This window comes from Anguilla rostrata, chromosome 12 (assembly GCF_018555375.3).
Source record: "Anguilla rostrata isolate EN2019 chromosome 12, ASM1855537v3, whole genome shotgun sequence".
Taxonomy (NCBI): domain Eukaryota; kingdom Metazoa; phylum Chordata; class Actinopteri; order Anguilliformes; family Anguillidae; genus Anguilla; species Anguilla rostrata.
In genome coordinates, this window is record NC_057944.1 from 17,075,981 (window position 1) to 17,094,782 (window position 18,802).

The window sequence follows — 18,802 nt, forward strand, 5'->3', positions numbered from 1 at the left end:
GCCGGCGCAAGGCACTGGAGCGACACACACACACACACACACACACACACACACACTCTTCAGCTGTCAGAAACGGGTGCATAACCTGTCCGCGCTTGTGTTTGACAGAGGGGAAACAGGTGTGTGTGCGCGCATTTGGTCTGTCTGTATGTCTGTCCGTCTGTCCGTCTGTGCGGTGTGGGTGCGGCAGGTGAATCCAGTATTCCACAGACACGCACCTGTCCAAAAGCAACATGACCCTTGAGCGCTGGTCAAACTGCGGACTCAAAAACACAGCACGTCAAACTCTCCAGTCCAAATAAATGGAGTTGGTGACAACACGCCATGTACAAAAAGCTCTCTGCATGACGGAAATGTGTCGGAGTCCAGTAACACCCCATCAGCTCACAAACGGGCAGGATGTCATACACCAGACCAGTTCACTCGTATCATCTGACCAACAACCACTCGATTATATAATTAATCAATAACATCTGGCATTTAATTGCCCTCATCTTTCTGAATTGTGCCTTGTGATACAATCCTTTAATTTTTGTCGCAATATGCCTCAGTTGTTCAGACCTGCCGATTACTTGGCCATGCAGAGATGGCTGAAGTTGCGGCAAACCTGAGCATATGCAAATTAGTCCAACTCTAAACCAACTGCAGTTCAGCCAATCAGTGCAGTCCCACAAATATAAGGGCTTCTGAAAAAGCAATGTCGTTTGGTTCTTTCTTCTGCTCCCTGTACTGTGAGATTGCAACAATTTATATTTAAGTTAAAGATTGTGACAATTAAGGGCCTGAATTTAAGACCTTTAACACGTGCAAAACCTTTTATGACACAACTAACAACAGAACCAATTATTGGTGCAAAACAAATAAAAAGACCAATCACAGGTCATGTTAATGGTTTTGCGTGTGCTAAAGGCCTTAATATTTCAGGCCGTAAATTAATTTTAGCAAGTTGCTCTAGGATGATAAACAAAAAAAAAAACAAATTAGCAGAAACAGAATATACCTTCCAATAGTTATAGAACAGATTGTTCCAAAGATCTAAAAATATGACAGAGGTTGGGACAGAGATGGAATAAACTGAACTCACAGACCGTAATTATAGCACATGTAATGAAGCCATATTACAATCCTGCTGAAAAATAAGCTTGAACAAATGCTAGCCAATGAATCAAAACTGAGTAATGCCCGTAATGACCATTCTGGTCAAATATGAACTAATTTCTGGACTCACTAGCTGTCAATACCACGAAGAACACTTGAAATTTGACCGTCGACTTGCTATCACAGCCAATGGTGCTGCGCAGAGAATACAGCTCCCTAACACACTGGATGTGCGATTCTCAGCACTATCAAGATTCCCACGACTGCCCTGTTAAAACAAACCCGTTTCCAAAAACTTCCTACGAATGTATACGCAATTGTCACGTCACGCTGCGCTCGATGTTAGGCGTGCCAGAAGTTTTAGATTAGAAGGGCGGGTCCAGATAAGCTTTTAAAAAAGGAAAGATGGGCTCTTGCGTCATAACTGAGGATAGCCCAGAGGAAGCAAGCCCAAAGCATGCCTACGAATGAAGATTAAGCATTGTGAAACTATATGAACAAGAGCTCACTGCTTTCTGTAATAGACACCAAATTCCAAGAAAGGAAGAACTTGTTGGGGGAAAAAAACAAGGCTTTCTAGACAAAAGCATTGTGAAAGACTGCAGCAAAAAAGAACAACATTCAACTACAGCTAGGGTAACAGTATAAGGGTATCATGATTTCAGCTGAGCCATTCTCCGGTCATGGCAAGCAGCCACTGGAATGGTCCTGAAGAACAGTGGTTCCCAACCACAACCCAGAAGCCTATCAATTCACCTCAGCCTTGAATTAATTTGATTGGTTAAATAATTGTTACTGCTTTTAATTAAACTGCGTGCAATATAGCATCAGCACGATGTGAACATGGGACGTTTATTCTACATGGCATGCATAGCTATCTCTGACAATTTGGCCTAAGAGGGTAAATCTCTCTAAACATGAAAAGCGCCCAATTAAGAACAATGAACAGCATGTTACATTTCCTAAGGCCAGGGATTTTGGCGCAAGTGACAGACTACATAAATGGAGCTGCCATTCTTTAACCCATGAGAGACCTGCACTGTCAGGGCGACCAGAGCTTTAGGGCATTAATAACATATGGTGCTCTTACATAGTCTTCCGGAGCTCTTCAAAGCACACTGGAGCCCAGACTATGGATCACACCAACCTGGAACCCTTCGAAAGTTTGAGCATGGAAGTCTCCACAGGCCAGCTGGAAGTTTGTGTGAGCCTTGTATGCTTCTTGTGATAGCAGCGAGAAAGCAAACAAGTCTTTTGGACTTATTTCATGTTCTTGACTGCTGCATGAGCAAAAGGCAAAGAAGAATTTCCAACAAGGGAAATGAATTGAAAATGAGGACAACAGGTTACTCTTGGTGCTAATCAGTTAGCCAACACTTGTTTATTCAGGCTCAGTGCAGCACATCTGGTGATCTGCTGTATACTGCCATTTTAAAGGAATAACAAGAAAATAACAACAGCCCATTATGAGGTGATCTACCCAGAGTTTGAGGGCAAGTCATTAACACTGAACTAAAATTGGAGGATAAACACAAGATTAGCCAGAAAGGGTAGCATGCAAACTGGGAGCCGGGTAGACACTGTTGGGGGAAGAAGGGGGAGGGGGGTTCACAAAAACAAAACAGCAGGTCTTCCAAAATGGAAACAATCTCCAAATGCAGCAGTTAAAATCATCCACACAGGCCATTTATTGAGTTGTATGCATCGGATTACTGGCTACAACAAATCCCCAATTTGTTCAAACGACACTTCCTGCCCTTGAGCCACCACGTGTGTGAATGCTAGACACTTTCACCTTCAACACCATTAATGGACAAGAACTTCAGAGAATCAACAACTAAATATGCCACTGCAACTTAAGTCCGTTCTAAAGAGCTACAGCAGAAACCTTCAATCCCAATTTGATTTCCATTAATCTTAAATTCCTTAAGGATTTAAACAGACTTCCTCCACAACTGACCAGTTTAGTTTTAATAATACTACCTGACCTTAGGGAGCACAAGTAAACTCTAAATGGAACCATTTATTAACTACAAGGATTTATAACGTATGAGAACAATTTAGCTGTAAATGCGGTTGAAATTTTAAAATACCATTCATTTGTACTTGCCATGCTTATGGTCGCCTAGAATAAGGTCACAGACAATCGAGTACGGCAACAGAGCACGTCATTTGTTCAGGAATGCAAAGAAAAGCAATTACATTGGTATAGCAAATATTCACTTATTCATACAATCGCGATGAAAACGGATGACCACATAGACTTTTCTGACGGGACAGGGAAGACACTCCCAAATTCATGTGACGGTCACAAAATCGTGCCTTAGCATTTGCCCCAGGTTGGATGACGTGAATGTGGCATCCATTTTGAGAAGCTTTAATCGAATCTCATGTTTTATTTTATATCTTCGATTAGCCAATTATTCACATTATTTCCTAGTATGAACGATTGCTTGATTCCGAAAACGGACTGTAAGTATTTGTGCGCCCACTGCTTTACAACCGGCAGTAAATAGAGCAATCGTATTCTACAGCACAACGCAGTGTCAGTTTAGCTCACTAGCAAAATTAAAATTAGAGCTTGCACTACAATCGGGTGCGACAACAAGAATGAGCACATTCACAGATTATTACCCAAGCAAAAACAATGGTGTACATGAACACTGAGCAGATATAAACTACCCGTTCGTGCTCACAAGACTCGACTGCGTGACACGAGAAGGCGTGCTGGGCAACGCTGAGCGGCGCCATGCAGCTCACGTCTTTCCCCTTGGGTACTGAACGCACCACGTGGTTCCAGCTCTGAGCGCGCGCACCACACCGGCTTCTGTTCCCGGCAGGCTGAGTCTCTCACGTTTTTTGTGTCATTCAAAACTGCTAAGGCTTCACATATATCTATAAAAACTAAAAATGTGACAATCTAAAAAGGACAAATGAAGCTCTACAATTATCGGAAAGTCGTACCATACTATTCTCCCTTAGACGCAACTCCGCTAAAATTATCTGGCATGTAACGCTGAGCCAAGTACGCTGAGCTACAGCTAACCAAGCCAGGGCCTCCCAGCTGAATTCACCCATAATTTAGCCAGAACCTTTTTTTAAGCTTGTTTGAAAATCCTTGAACGTTATTAAAGTCAGTACCATTAAGAATTTATGCAACTAGCCACTTGCCATGGTTCAGTAGATATACATAGGTATGTAAATCGATTGAGTAACACTGCTCCCAATTCTTTAATTCCCAATATTCCTGTTACTAACGTTAGCTAAATTGTTTATTCCGATAACGTTACGTTTTTTCAATTGACAATACATCTAAAATTGAACTAGGTAACTTCCCGAGCCGAAAGAAAATTCATATCTCACAGGGCCGCACGGCGACTTGTATTCTCGACGTGTCATTCACAGATAACAGGCCAGCCATGATGGAAAAGTCGGCTTTACAGAAGAGTTGGATTAATGTAGTCCCATTCTAAAAAATACCAACACAGTTATTCTGCTTCGTTTCAGTTGGTTTAAACACTTCAACTTCACACAGACAGTAATCGTATTGTCACGTAAGCCAAAGACAGTAATGATAATATAAAGCAGCCACGATTAGAAAGGTCGATTCGTGTAACTTACTTTAATTTAATTACAGAACATAATACTTACCTATTCAGCAATTTAAACACTTCCTGCCTAAACCAGCCGTTTCTGGGAGGCCTTGCGTAGTACGTTAACGTTAGCTACCTAGCTAGCTACCGGTGCCAATGTGTACAGCGTTAAACCAAGCTAGCTCGTTCGCTAACAGATTAGCTCGTCAAACAAACTACAAGTCGAAATATGGTATTAATTTAGTCCGATAATACGCTTTTCGATTGACTGACACGTATTTTTGCGAATAATCCAAGTCATAATGCACTGACAAGTAAAGTCGGCATGGACACGTGTCATGTCGTCTAAGCTAACATTAGCTAACAAATAAAGGTATACGATTAGCTGGCTAGGTTCCTAAAGTTTTCGTATTTAATAAGCAAAAGGTGGCTAGTGATAACTTCTAAATATATTTCAGGATTAAATGTCAACATATAATGACAAAGCAATCCTTCCACAGAAAATTTTCATTGTGTCAAGCCAATCGCAAGGTGGAGGGCGCCGCCGGCTACTCGAGCCATGCTGCATTAAGCATATGGTCGAAAGCGGGCTGAACCAATTCTAGTCTTAGCTAGCTGGCTAGTTTTGGCTTTCAACCTTAGATAGCAAGATAGATAACCAACGCTATCAAAATGACATTCAGGCAAAATAACTTACCTGTTAAAATGAAGCCGATTTACACATGCAGACTTTCTAAAAAAATATTATGGGGAAAAAATAGCTGAATAGGTAGACTGGGCCTGTAACATTCGACGTGGGCCCCAAAACCGCTCCTGTGACCGTTTCTTTTAAATTAAAGAAACTCGCGCTGGCTTGACAAATGTAGTTCTACGACAAGATCAGCTTTTAAACTTTATACATTTAGCTCTGTCGCTGACAACGTCTGCGGCTTCTTTTAGTCCAGTTGTTCATAAATCCTGGCTTATTCGCCAGGATACCGCTTCATGTAACGCACGGGCCTTGCAAGCCAAACACTAAGTTACGTACGGCTAGCAACTAGCTTTAGACTATGCTTTCATTTGCTTGCTACCAAGCCAGCGAAATCTACTCTGCCGGTTAACTAGCTAGCTATACCGGCATGTTGCTTATATTAAGCAGCAAAGTAACCGATTCGCTAGCAATAACTCTAGATTCATTTAATGATGCGGCTTTGAGACGACTTTGTCAGTCCAAACATTGAATACCTCACCATGCCTCAAGTAAAAGGTTTAGCTGACTGTATCAAGTTAGGCAGCTAGCTACTTAGCTAGCAAGAGTATACAGCTATAACGTCAGCGATCTGGTTACACTGTGCAATTTATACAAGAAACGGATAGGAAGGACAGGGCAAAACAGGTCGCTCCCAGTCGCGATCTAACCAAAACACCAGATGACTCGTTTCAACCTCGAACCAAACATAATCAACAGTGTCACGTCAGAAAATATACAATATGGGCTAAAATCATAATCTCAAATCCCAGCTATCAGAAATAGCAGGCAAACATTAACTTGGCTAACTGGCGAAGTTACCACACGGGTTAATGCCATGTCAAAATAACATCAGCTCCAAATACTTCCCAGTGCCAGCAAGGTTACATTAGTTAGCTTCGTACTGAATATTTCTTTAAATTACCAAACGAGCCAGCTACATAATGAGGCAACTGCCGCTAACATAAACGCCAGCTACATATAACCCGAAGACTGCTTACCAGAAATGAAGTTTTGAAGAAAATGGATAAGAAAAGGGCTTAGAACAAAATGTACGTTTCTTTTTAAGTGTTAGCTCCCTTTTTCGTCCGTTTCTTTAATTCACTTCTTTTGAAAGCTATATATGTCCTCAAGTTCCAAGGGGAGAGGGGTTTCCTATCCCTTTGAGTGAGTTGACCAGGACGAGAAGTGTGTTTTAAATCCCTAGAAACATACAAAAACAAAAAAAGAGAAAATCACAAAGAGCAATATAGCGCTGGTGATGGATTATTGACATAGTATGTGCTCCCAAATCGAAGCACAGGGTTGGAGGTCCATGTTTGAGTTGCGGATGGAGGCGGATTGACAGAGATATCTTCTTACAGTTCTGATTTAGCAAACAGTAAAGACGGGAGCCATGGCGTTACCTTTCTCTCCTTGAGTCCGCAGAGCCGGACGGAGTCCTCACGGAAGCCGCTCGGTACTTCCGGCTTAATCACAATGGGAATTCCTCACACCCTTATCACGTGACGAGGGAAATCGTGATTTGACTTGTCATTAATTTAGCTAAAGTAATTACTTGAGAATCCCTTCTTACCTCAATGTAAATTGATACGCAGCAGTAAACAAATGCATTTACGAAGAGAACAACAAAGTTAAGTTTGGAAAAACAAGTTTTCTACTTGCTAATTGGTGTGCTCGTGCACTTGGGCAGCTTGTATTCATACTGTATTCATACACGCGTAGCCTAGTCATGACTGATACGGATAACACCAAATTCCTCCTGATTTTGGTTTTGCAAAACAGCATTTACTTATACTTATACAAATAATTCCTTATATATTATTTTCTATAGCCATATATATGGCTTGCAATATATACGTGACCAACAATTATTTTAAATCACTACAAAATTTTGGTAACTGAGAAAGATAATTCACTTCCTTTCATGAAGTTCTGAATATACATTCAGCATACAGTTACTAGTTTTAGGCTATTTTGTGCCCCAAATGCCATGAATACATATATTCCAATATTTATAATTAGTGATAAATTCAGCTATTTATATTGCTCTTTTCTTAAGTTTTCTATCAACAGACTGAACTAAAATTCAATATACAAGAATAATTTAGGATACAAGCCACAAGACTTCAGGCCTAACAATTCTATTACTGCATTAAAACAATGTACAAAAACGGAATGAACAGTAAACCCACAGCTAGACACACTGAGAAGCATTTCCACTGTGTAGATTAGAAATGATTTTATTTCAACATATTACAGTGCTGTAACAAAACCAATGACAACAAAAAATAATAACCTGGATATAGCAGACATTTTACATGCTCTTATTACAAAAAGAGGAAGGTTCAGAACAAACAAAAAAAAAAAAAGAATGAGGAAAAACCATCTCAAAGTATCTGGTGACTGATGTTTTTATATCGGTCTCTATCTCTAGGCATTTATATTCATGTTACAGAACTGAACCTTGTCTTAACTTGGGAGAAAGACTGACAATAGAAAAGAGGTTGTAGATTGTGTCCCCAAAGCACTTAACCCTGGATCAGTTTTATATTTTTGAACTAAAAATGTATGGGTTAATCATACGGTTGCTTCAGGGCTACTATCTACCTTGAGCAATAGCGGCCCCCATTTTCCCCTAAGGCTTAAACCGATTCCCACACAAGAAGTGAACTGGAGGAGCTATGTTCATCCACAGAAGAAACTGAGGTCCGCAGAGCAAAGGTGGGCCACCCTGGCACTCATTCCTCCAAACTAATGCAAGGTTGTTGACAGATGGTGACCCCAAGCAAAGTGACTAGAGATCACCTACGCACAGAGCACTTTTTGGATTAGGGGTTAAATTAGGGTTTGGTCTGGGTTAGAATATCCTGGGCCAATAATTGGTTGGGGATACCATATCCTCCACCTAAAACCCACCAAATTGCCTGATCACCAGCTAATATCTTTAGAAGTGTCTGCAATCACATGAAACGAGGGGACAAGGAGGAAGGTCAGCCAGGCTCGCACACCCCAGCTGCCAGCTCAGTCTTGGAAGTGGAGACTGAGGGGCGGGCGGGCCGTGGGTATGGTGGGCTTAAGCGTCATAGTTGGGATTCTTGCGCAGGATGACAAAGCCTTCCAGGATAGGGGTGACGGGGAGGTACTCCTCTGTTGCAAGCTCTGCTCTCTCGCCATGGGCCAACAATACAGGTGTAGTGTGCGTCTGGAACCCCGTGATGGCTTTGGGCTTCCCGGCTTGGCCCACCACATCTACCGCCTGCAGATGACAAACACGCACACACAAACACAAGGACAGCAGTGGAAGAGCCGTTATATTCTTGCCTGCCCATCTATAACTCCACAGTAAAAAATTAGTGGCCTGGAGATGTTTACCCACAAATCTGTGGGGGACTCACCTGTCCGACTCTGACAGACACAGGAAGTGGCCGCAGCTCCTCATCGAAGGTGACTAGCATTCGGGGCTGCATGGCAGCCACTAGGCCATACAGCACATAGTGGGACTTCCCCAAGATGACTGCAACACACAGACACACCACAGGGGGAACCGTTAGGCAAGGAATTGTGAGCAACACATGCTTACTTCCATCACTCAAGCCAAGGAGTGAACCTTTTAACAAGACCACAGAGGACAAGAATAAAAGAAGAATGGGGAAAAACAGAAAGAAGGAAGAACGGGCAATGCAGAATAAAAAAAGGAATGAAAAGAAAAATGTGCAATACAGAAAGTAAGATACTTCAAGAAAAGAGAATACACAGAGGAAAATATCTTTGGTGGTCGTGGAAGAATCATTAACAACAAAACTGAGGGGACACTCACTGTTCTTGACGTCAAGGAAGGAAACAAGGACAGTGAGCAATCCAGCCACTGCCACCTGGCTCATGAGCTGCCTGTCGCTGTGGTATGGGCACAAGGTGAGTGTGCCTTTACCCAGGTGAGTCAGGCCCTGCAGGTGCAGCACACAGCACAGTTGAGCACAAGAAATGGAAACCATCCCTGCTTTTAGCACATGTCATGACAACACAACATAACATAAAGTCTTACCTGTGCCAGCCTGACCATGAAGAGGTTGTTGGGGTCCTTGGCATGATATTGTGCCAGCTGCCTCAGCATGGCAGCCAAACGGGCATTGTTTGTTCCTATGAGAACACAAAGCATCCAATCAGAATCTACATGGCAGGGAGGAGTGGGGATGATGCCCTTAACTGGTGACCAGTGGGAATTAAGTCCCAGCAAGAGAGAGATAAGAACACTAATTCTGACCAATGATAAGAACCCAGATACATATTTTATGAAAGACTGCGCTAAATCTTCAGACAAACATTAGTTAGAGAAAACCTCTATCTCAGACAGGGAGAATGTCTGAACACAACCCATGCCAGTGGGAACTCACCACTGCCCACCATGCCCATGGCAAAGATGGAGTTGTAGGAGACCTCAGGGTCGGCATCATGGGAGAACTTGCTCAGCGTGTCCAGGATGTTGAGGCGCGGGTTTGAGACGGAGATGAGGGCAAGAGCCAGGGGCACTGCCCGCCGAAGCGTGGGCTCACCATACCGCAGCTGCCGGACGAGAGGAACAAGATAAGAACTACGCGACAGGTGGCAAGAGCGAGAAGAAGAATAGGCCAGGAGAGGGAGACAAAAAAGGAGAGTATACATGACAAAACCAGAGACATACAGGAAAAATGTGCTATTAGCTACCACATCTAATAGCCAACATCACGTTCAGAGATGATGATTACTTGAGCATATCAATGGTATGAACAAGCTGCCATGTCACATGCTGACAGTGCCATAAGTAAGAAAACTGACCAGATGTCCGAACGTCCGCAGAGCCATCTCTGACCCAATCTCTTCACCCATGGCAATGAGGGCAATACCCAGAACAGCCACACCCTGCAGAGGGCAGCAAAAAGCAATGTATTCTGTAAAACATTTTTTTTAAATAGCCATCTGGCTGTGTCAAAAGCAAAACAGCATAAAACAAAATACAAAGAGTTAGCACATTGTGTGAGAAGCCATTTCAGATCTACATAGGTTCAAAAATGAAAACTACAGACCAGCTTGTCCAGGGGTTAGGGTCCTCTGGGGATGTTCCCTTACCTGGTGGGAGCCCATGTCTGCAGAGCTCTCCTTCTTTTCTTTCTCTTTCTTGTCTTTCTTATCTTTCTCCTCCTCTTTGTCCTTGGTGTCATAGTGCTCACTGCAGATGTGTAGCAGCTGCTGAACTTTCAGCACATTGCCTGAACCTGAGAGGGAGATAGATAGTCTCAGGGACAGAGGGAACAATGTCTGACAGAAACGCAGAAGGGGGTGGAGGTCATGGAGTGAATGGGAGGGTGAAAGAGATTACAGGAGGCCAGGAGGAAGTAAGGATGTCAGTCTGGTTTTTGGGACTTCAGAGGAGTGGACAACTAACCTGCGTAAGCACATACATCCACCAGCGTGTTGGCAAAACTGCGGAAGGGCTCAGGAACCACCTGCAGGGCAGCTAGTGTGGTCTCAATGGCCTCTCCTTTACCTGGGGTTGGAGAAGGAACAGGTGAGAGGTCAAAGGTCAGGTTACCTCTGCAAGTCCAGTGTTTGAACTGCACCTTCAGAGCAGATCACTCAGTACACCAATCATATTTTTCATACATCATGGAGATCATTCTTGAATTCTTGTACAAAGGCTATTATAGACCCCCTGGTTCAATCTCAAAGACTGGCACTCTCTTAACTTACCAAGGTGGTTCAGGCCCAAACCCAAAGGTAGCCAGCGGGCATAGGTGTCCTTCAGATCCTGCTCAGACTTCTCCATGATGGTATGCACAATGGTGGAGGTGACATCTCCATTGCAGGAGCCCACAGCAATCATGCCACAAGCCAGTGCAGTCACACCTGCTACCTATATTTCCATGACACCACACAGAAAACAATGAGCTATACTGAATGCCCATCAATGACTTAATGAAGCTCATCATGGGATGCAGTCAGGACAAAACTTTAGCTGATCTTAACAGTTTTCAAGACATTATTTTCCAGGACATTTTAGGTGAGCAACACCTGTAATATGGAGAGTGGGGTGGGCTTTGTGGACAGGTTTATTGTACACCATTGAGGGGGGGTTGGGGTAGATTGCATTGCAGACTGAGGCATCTATGATTTGGGCCTATAATGTTAAATTAAAATGTACTTCTGGACAAATTTAGACATTTATTTTTCATGACTTTTCCATCACTGGAAAACTGCATCAAAAAAGTCCATGTATTACAGGAACCAAATGATGCTAAACCAGGAAGAAGTCCATATGAATCCATCCCCACACCTACAGTATACTCCTCTGCCACCCTACTTACCTCCATGCTTGATTTAGAATCCCCCATGACAGGTAGCAGCAGTGACAGGACGTCTTCTCGGTTGGACCCAGCATAAGCCAGGCCAAGTCTGGGATAAGGTGAACAGAATTAGCGGTGTAAGCAGCACAAACCACAGGCTAAACTCTAGTTAGTTCTTGACCGTTTCCATGACCCATGACCAGTTTTCACTCTTTCTGCCCCCATCATTAGCCAAGTCATACTACCTACAGTAGACTGCTAGCGGTGCTCACTACCCCTGTCCATTCGCCAGGCTCAGAAACAGAATCAAGAACCGGGCTCACAAAGTTAGCTATGTTTGTCACAAACACTGCAATGACAACCACAGCAGTTTCTCCCACTCACCCAAAAATGGCCCCTATCCTCATGATGTTGCTGTTGTGCAGGACATAATCTGATAGCAGGGCAAGGGCAGGGTCACACTCATTCCTCACACCCGAGTTCACGATGCCACAAGCCAGCAAGGCACCCGACTGTACAGAGGGAAAGCCAAAGATAGCGCAAGAATAAAATCTGAGAGCATGTTACGTTAACAATTTCTGGCAGCTGAAAGTTGTGTAGGCCTATATAAATCAGTTCAGAGGGGTTAGTTTATTCAGTAGGCCTACCTTAATGTAGTCTTCAGAGGAGTACAGGTATTTATCAATCTGAGTCAGCCCTCCGTCCACATCCCACAGCAGAATCACCCCCAGGGAGGCAGCAGCGCTCAGCATTCCTGAACACGGAGTCGCACAGTCACACACACGGCTGTGTGGAGTTAAGTATGAGCAGAGAAACAGACGGCTTGCGCCTTCTCACTCACCGTGATCCTTGTTCTTATACAGCCACTTGTTGCCGTCGTCAGTCAGCAGCTTGTCCTGCCCAAAGGCTGCATTGACAAACCCGTTCACAAAGGAGGAGGCCAGGTTCATTCTAGCAGAGTCCACCTGAGATCCACTGCCTCCAAAGCCTGACGAAAGAGAAGGAATAATGATACATTTAGGCAGGAGTTAGGAGGAAGGAGGTATGGAAGTCAGGAGGTGAAGCTGAAGAAGGGAAGAAAAATGTGAGGCGGGGAAGGATGAAGGAAGAGGGATGAAAAGATGAGGTAGGATAAGAAGGGAAGGAGAAAGGAGTGGAGAGAGATGACCATAAACACAAGAGTAAGGAATGGTAGAGGGAAGGAGAGAGTGTTCTTAGGAAGACCACCTTTCAAAATAAAAGAATGAGACAGTCGTTATATCAACTTACGGTTATTTTCTAAATGAGTTTTGTAGATGTCATCTGGGACTTTGGGTTCCATAATATCCAGCTTTAAAAATATGAATATGAAAAAAATAAAAGACATTAAACATCTGACAGAAATAGCGGAAAACAGACAATCCACAGTGCAGTTTGTTCAAATCTGATTGTAAATGGTCCAGCTGATCACAGGATAAAATTTCCAATTTAATCCCCACCCCAACAGCTTTTCTTACCTCCACCCAACTCAAACCCCTCTTTCTGCCTTAGTTACTCTCCCTACTTTGCAAAAATGCCCATACACTGCTGCTTTTGTCTTCAACCTGCCAACACCCCAAGCCTCCTCCCTCCCCATGCCCACATGCAGACCTCTCTGGCCAGTGCCAGGAAGTTGCTGTTGAGCTGCACGTTGGACATGATCTCAGTCAGGTCCTCGTAGTCCTCCACATCCTCATTCAGCTCCAGAAACATGCCGTGTCTCCCCAGCATGAAGGCCATCTCCTTCTGGATGACACTGCCATAGATGGAAATAACACACTGTTACAACACTGTGGGTACATTTACTGAGCTGCAAATAAACCTCAAAGGACTGGCAAGTTTCTCAATTTGCAGAGATGCCGAAAATCAACATGAATTCCAGATGTAGATGAAATCCAGCATGAGAGTTTACAGTTGACTTGCTATTGAGTGTACTGAATAAGCGCATGGGATAAAAGAATAGAAACAAATAATATGCGGTGATTAGAAAACTGCTCACATATCCTTGCAGGAGGTGAAGATGTTCTCCACCAGCTCCATGTCGTTAAGCATCAGGGCCAGACGCAGCGCCTCTGGGTAACGGTTGAATTTGCGGAATATTTTTAGGGCGCACTTGAGCAGAGCAGAATTCTCCGGCTCTGGCACGTAGCTCACGCAGCTGGGGAGAGGAAGGGCCAGCCGTCACTCATTTATTAATTCACTCATTCATTCATATAATCACTGTTCATGCTTGTCCATCATTGAGGCACGCTGCAGTGTGGGTGCGATCAGGATTTCAGCTCACCTGGTCAGGTAGAGGCAGACCTTGGCGTAGGCGTTCTCATCGATGTAGTCCTCCAGCATGTCGAGGTGCTCAATCTCCATGAGCAGGTCGCAGGCCTCGTGCTCTGCGTTGTGGGCCATGTTGTAAGGGACGATCTCCTTCACCAGCTTCAGCAGTGTCTCCTGCTGGCTCCGGTCGCTCTCCTCCACCTCCTGCCACTCCTTGGCCACCTCTCCTGCCAGGTGCCTGGGACACAGGGCCGTGCGGGTGAGGTTTCACGAAGAGTCATCCAAAGCTCCGCCAAATGGAAGCGATTAAACCTAGTTGCCTTCCTGTCATTACACCTAAAACTCTATATGGAATGAAATTACTTCTAATACTGTCATTATCATGAGCCTCATCCCCTTTGCAACAATATTATGTACAACTACAACATTATCCAAGAGACAAGACTATGAGCTGACTATGAGCTTGTGTCCAAAAGAGTGGCAAATAAGGGAAACACTGCTGACATCACAGCAGCAACATAATGTCATCGAAGGGCTGCACAGGGCATCACTGAACTCACCACTGTCATTATTTCATCAAAAATAAAACAGGACTGTCAAAGCCAATCAATAAAGTTTGTTGTGACATCAATTTTAAAGTCTATTTATAACTAGCAGAGACTTGCGACTCTCAAATACGTTAAACTGGCCTACAGTAAAACCAGGGTTGTTTAAAAACCACACCTAAATTTTGCAAAACTTTGGCTGTTTTGTCACCAGCAGTAGTTATTGCTGAAAACACACAGAGCACCAGGAAAACACAGCACTGTAGTTGTAATACTTCAGAAACATGCCTCAGAAATAAATGTTACCAGTAGAATGAACCCTTTAAGCCATACTTCATTCTAATGACAAAGCTGACTGTTCAGGTGAAAATCAAAGCGCACTTTCGGGGAGGAGGATTTCTTTATCCGTGCAATGTACCCGACCGAGGAAGACGCAAATCCGATCTTAATACCACTATTCTAACAGGACACCTGTTGTTTAAATGGTTCATGCAATTAAATAAAAAAAGTTACTCGCTTTACTATATTTTACTATGATATTTACTATTATAACTATTGGAAAATAACCATTGTTTTACAGGCAATACAAAATCTAGTTATTCGTTACACTGGGATTCATGTCACTTAGGCTATTTGTCACCTGTTTCAAAAGCCTATAGCCTAAGCATTCAGTTCATGGCAAAAAAATAATATATAGTAGTTATATATAAAGTTTTATTTCTATCATATAGCTATACATAATGCTAATTTATTTTTAGTTTATTATTTATTATTGTAAAAAGAAATTGTTTATTGTTTGCAGTGTCATCAAAATAAACGTTTTATTTAACCATTTCAGTTCTCAGAGAGTATTTCCGGCAGGTATTCTACTAACATTTTTATACATTATAAAGCAATGGTATGAGTGCAATGAACATGGCTCTATGATGTGGTCACTCCATGCAACCTGTTCTTGTAATATAAGATTATATATCTGAACTGTCACTTTTTTAGGTTTTGGAGATACACTCAAGTGAACACATTTTAGTAGTAAGCAAAAATGATCTTTTTCTCAAACAATAGGGCCTACCAACGAATCCATATCATATCCAGGCTTAAGCTTGACATTTCCTGATTGGGACTAGTCTTGTGTACAAAATGAGGGGTTGTCTATCACATAAACCTGTATAATTTGTTTTAAAAAATTGAGGGCAGAGAAAAACATCAAAATCACCTCAGGGCTCAAAGCTACAGAACATATTTAGCTTGTTACACATATTCCATATTATAAAACTGTATCAGAAATATAACAATTCTATTTTTGTTTGTGAAAAAGGCACAAGAGGCCAAAAAATGTATATCACTTGCAATTAACAAGACAGAAAACAGAATGTACGAAACATGTACAGCGGCAGGTGCCCTGCGGGTGATGTAAGTGTACCTAACATATTCATGGCCCCAGGATGCCAGCTCCTCCTGTGACCCCAGCAGGCGGTACTTCAGACACTCTCGTTCGCCACTCATCGTCATGGCGAGGACCGACACCACGTCTGCACAGAATCGCTGCAAAATGAGCAAGAGAAGTATCCACATCAGACCAAAATATGGGCACAAGAGGAAATGTTGCAGTTCCCCTTCAAACAGAAACACACAAATTTTTCTTGTCGACACAACAGGTAAAAAAAGAAAATGGGTTCCAGTAAGATAAACAACCAGAGTAATGCAAGTCACTTATGTTTGCATCAGAATTAATTTTCACCTGTGTCAATAGCCTTACTTAAGTGATTTCAAACTCCAACAAACTTTGATCTGCAACTTCCCCTGTATAAGTGTCTAGCCACTCAATGTACACATAATGCTTTCAATGTAAATGGCATAGCATTTCAGACATCTTGTATCCTTCCCTGCCCCATTAATGTTACAGGGTGCTGCACCGCACGGTGGCCTGACCTTGTTGTCCCCAGCAGCCATGCCCTCGTAGATTTCCTTCAGCTTGCCGTAGTGCGGCCGCAGGAACTTGAGGGGCTTGGGCACAGAGGTCATGGAGGTGGTGGAGGAGCGGATCTGCCGGCGGAGCTCCTCCAGGGCCGGGCGGTAAAGAGATGTGTCCTTTTCCTGGGACACGGACACAGACAGGATCAGAACAAAAGAGATAATTGGGAAAACTCTCCAGCAGGATCATTCTGCTATATTATTTTTTCTCTTTGCAATGACACCTGTACAAATACAGTATTGTTCAATAACACCAGTGCAGTTATTTAAAAACTCCAATATTTTCCTTTAGAGCTTCACAGAAGTGAACACTACCTGAACTGTAGTTCTTCACAGCTAATCCAGAAAGGTTCTGCAACAGGAGTACTTACACCCAGTCTCTCCACCATCATCTCTAACTCTTCTTGAAGCTGCTTGTCTTCTTCAGACTAAAACAGTAGGAGAAATACATACAATTACAAGACAGGCCCAAGTTAAACAGTTATTAGTTAATGTAACATCGTAATGCTAAGTATACGTTACTGGGGCTATTTTCCTAGTGAAACTCGAGATTGGGGAGGGCCCAAATGGGATTTTAATTTGTAAATTCCATCATCTTTTAGACAGGCTTGTAAGCATTGTGTTTCCACAACAACACTCAAATATATGCATAAAAGAGAGACTATTTAGAGTAATAATCATTATTACCCAGGCAATTTAAGTACTGTCCCAAACGCAGACACCATGTGTCATTTGGGCACTAAATAACAGGGAAAAGAGCCATGACAAAATGATTTAGATGGTTTTGCTTGTGTTTAAAACAAAAGTAGCAAACTAAGTTGAACAGGACTGTCCCTAACAAAGACGGATGGAGAATACCATACTTTGCTGTAATAAGTCTCAATGTATTGTATCAATCTAAGTATTTTTACTACAGGACTGGTCTGCTTGCCAAAGACACTGGAGCTTGTAGTGTGTATTGATATTAGCACAACCCGGGAAAATAGAGAAGCTAACTTCTAGTTACGGACCACAAGCTAAAGACAATTACGTGTAAAGCATAATAAATGACTTAGCATCGCCTAGTTCCACAAATTGCATCTCAAATACCGGGTTTAAATTTGCAGTTGGGACTTGGTCTAATTTAATTCAAGCCATCCAATGACCTTATTCAAAAACGACAAATCAGTATCATTGCTAGGGCTCTCCCTTCTGATCATTAGAACGCTGTGTCACCAAATGCTGGCATTTCAATTTCTACTTAACTTGTTAAAGCACAATAAGAATATATTTCCCACCATAAATAACAAGAATCTTCTCTTTTCGTTCATTTCATCCGATAATTATACAGTCGGTACGAATAGTTCATGCTTTTGTTTGAAGTCGAAGCATATCTAGCGGACTAGCTACAGCCTATTGAAGCTACTGGTTGCTAACGCTTTCCAGCTAACGTTAGCTTAGCTTGCGTTATTTACTAACACTTTGTATTTAATTTTCATAGTGAAAAGAATATAATAATTTCTACATAACGTACTTAGCGCAATTTGGAATGAGCGTGCAACGTAAATCGGAAAATTACTTGCGAATTCGGTCATTTTAAAGATACTTGATTTTGCTAATTGAATGACAGCGCTCACGGCCTGCTCGACCATGTTGTCACTCGGGCAGTGACTCAGGCAAATTCGCAGCTACCTTTTGATTCTTATTTTTGAACACTGAGAAAATAAGCTGCCGTCGCTTACCAGCTCTTGCTCCTCTTTCTTTTCTTTGTCCTTTCCGGGGGGCTGCTGCCCCTTTTCCTCCGTCTTTTCGGGTAGTTTTTTCTCCTTGTTTTTTGCTTCCTCCATGATTGTAATACAACTGCCTCTGCGAATACGAAATTGAACCACCGGCTGACTCCCACAGTGAGCACGACAATTGTACGGCAAGCATGAGAAGCCAAAAAACATTGCTAATACATTTCGTGTGAGGTTCGCTCTTCCGTATTTTGCTATGAAAAACAACCAAACCCACGTTATTGAAATATTAAGTTCATATTAATTTTTTAATATTTATTTAGCAGTACAATATGTTATGATAGCATAACATATTGGTACAGTATTAACTATTAGCATTTTCAGTCATGCCTTTATGTGTCCTGTCATGTTTTATTACATTTTTATAGCACGACGTCTCTAAATACGGTGTAGAACGTGCAGAACAACTCAACGTCTGTCGGCATGCGTATCACAATGATAAAACATAAGCTAGAAACATTTTCATTGACTGCGACACATTTGC

General features: G+C 42.5%; 2 protein-coding genes across 17 annotated transcripts in view; both read right to left on the reverse strand.

Annotated features, from left to right (window-relative positions):
• The window catches only part of LOC135235824 (eukaryotic translation initiation factor 4 gamma 1-like), a 43,292-nt gene extending 36,377 nt beyond the window's left edge, over positions 1 to 6,915 (reverse strand). For 11 of the 16 annotated variants that reach the window (XM_064301707.1, XM_064301706.1, XM_064301702.1 and 8 more), the window contains exon 1: positions 6,420 to 6,818. The gene's annotated coding sequence lies outside the window, so the exon portion shown is untranslated. The other 5 variants (XM_064301693.1, XM_064301694.1, XM_064301708.1 and 2 more) reach the window with 5 other exon arrangements.
• Positions 6,916 to 7,645: 730 nt separating this feature from the next.
• psmd2 (proteasome 26S subunit ubiquitin receptor, non-ATPase 2) lies at positions 7,646 to 18,443 on the reverse strand. The gene is made up of 21 exons (XM_064301709.1): positions 18,265 to 18,443; positions 16,915 to 16,971; positions 16,502 to 16,666; positions 15,993 to 16,114; positions 14,041 to 14,265; positions 13,756 to 13,914; positions 13,368 to 13,512; positions 13,008 to 13,068; positions 12,580 to 12,726; positions 12,386 to 12,492; positions 12,123 to 12,250; positions 11,760 to 11,847; positions 11,146 to 11,308; positions 10,841 to 10,942; positions 10,525 to 10,670; positions 10,234 to 10,317; positions 9,813 to 9,981; positions 9,464 to 9,558; positions 9,239 to 9,365; positions 8,817 to 8,935; positions 7,646 to 8,677 (listed from the first exon to the last, which is right to left on the reverse strand). Exons 1-21 carry the CDS (start codon positions 18,367 to 18,369, stop codon positions 8,495 to 8,497), a joined length of 2,697 nt encoding a protein of 898 aa, XP_064157779.1. The 5' UTR covers positions 18,370 to 18,443; the 3' UTR covers positions 7,646 to 8,494.
• Between the last annotated feature and the right edge of the window lie 359 nt (positions 18,444 to 18,802).

What these genes read in the sequence shown, in the direction of transcription:
- psmd2 (XM_064301709.1), bottom strand. Translation starts at nt 18,369, where the DNA reads ATGGAGGAAGCAAAAAACAAGGAGAAAAAACTACCCGAAAAGACGGAG. An exon ending in TGGCTGCTGGGGACAACAAG is followed by an intron (nt 16,115 to 16,501) that starts GTCAGGCCACCG and finishes CTCATTTTGCAG; the next exon opens with CGATTCTGTGCAGACGTGGT. An exon ending in ATTCTAAATCAAGCATGGAG is followed by an intron (nt 11,309 to 11,759) that starts GTAAGTAGGGTG and finishes ATGGAAATATAG; the next exon opens with GTAGCAGGTGTGACTGCACT.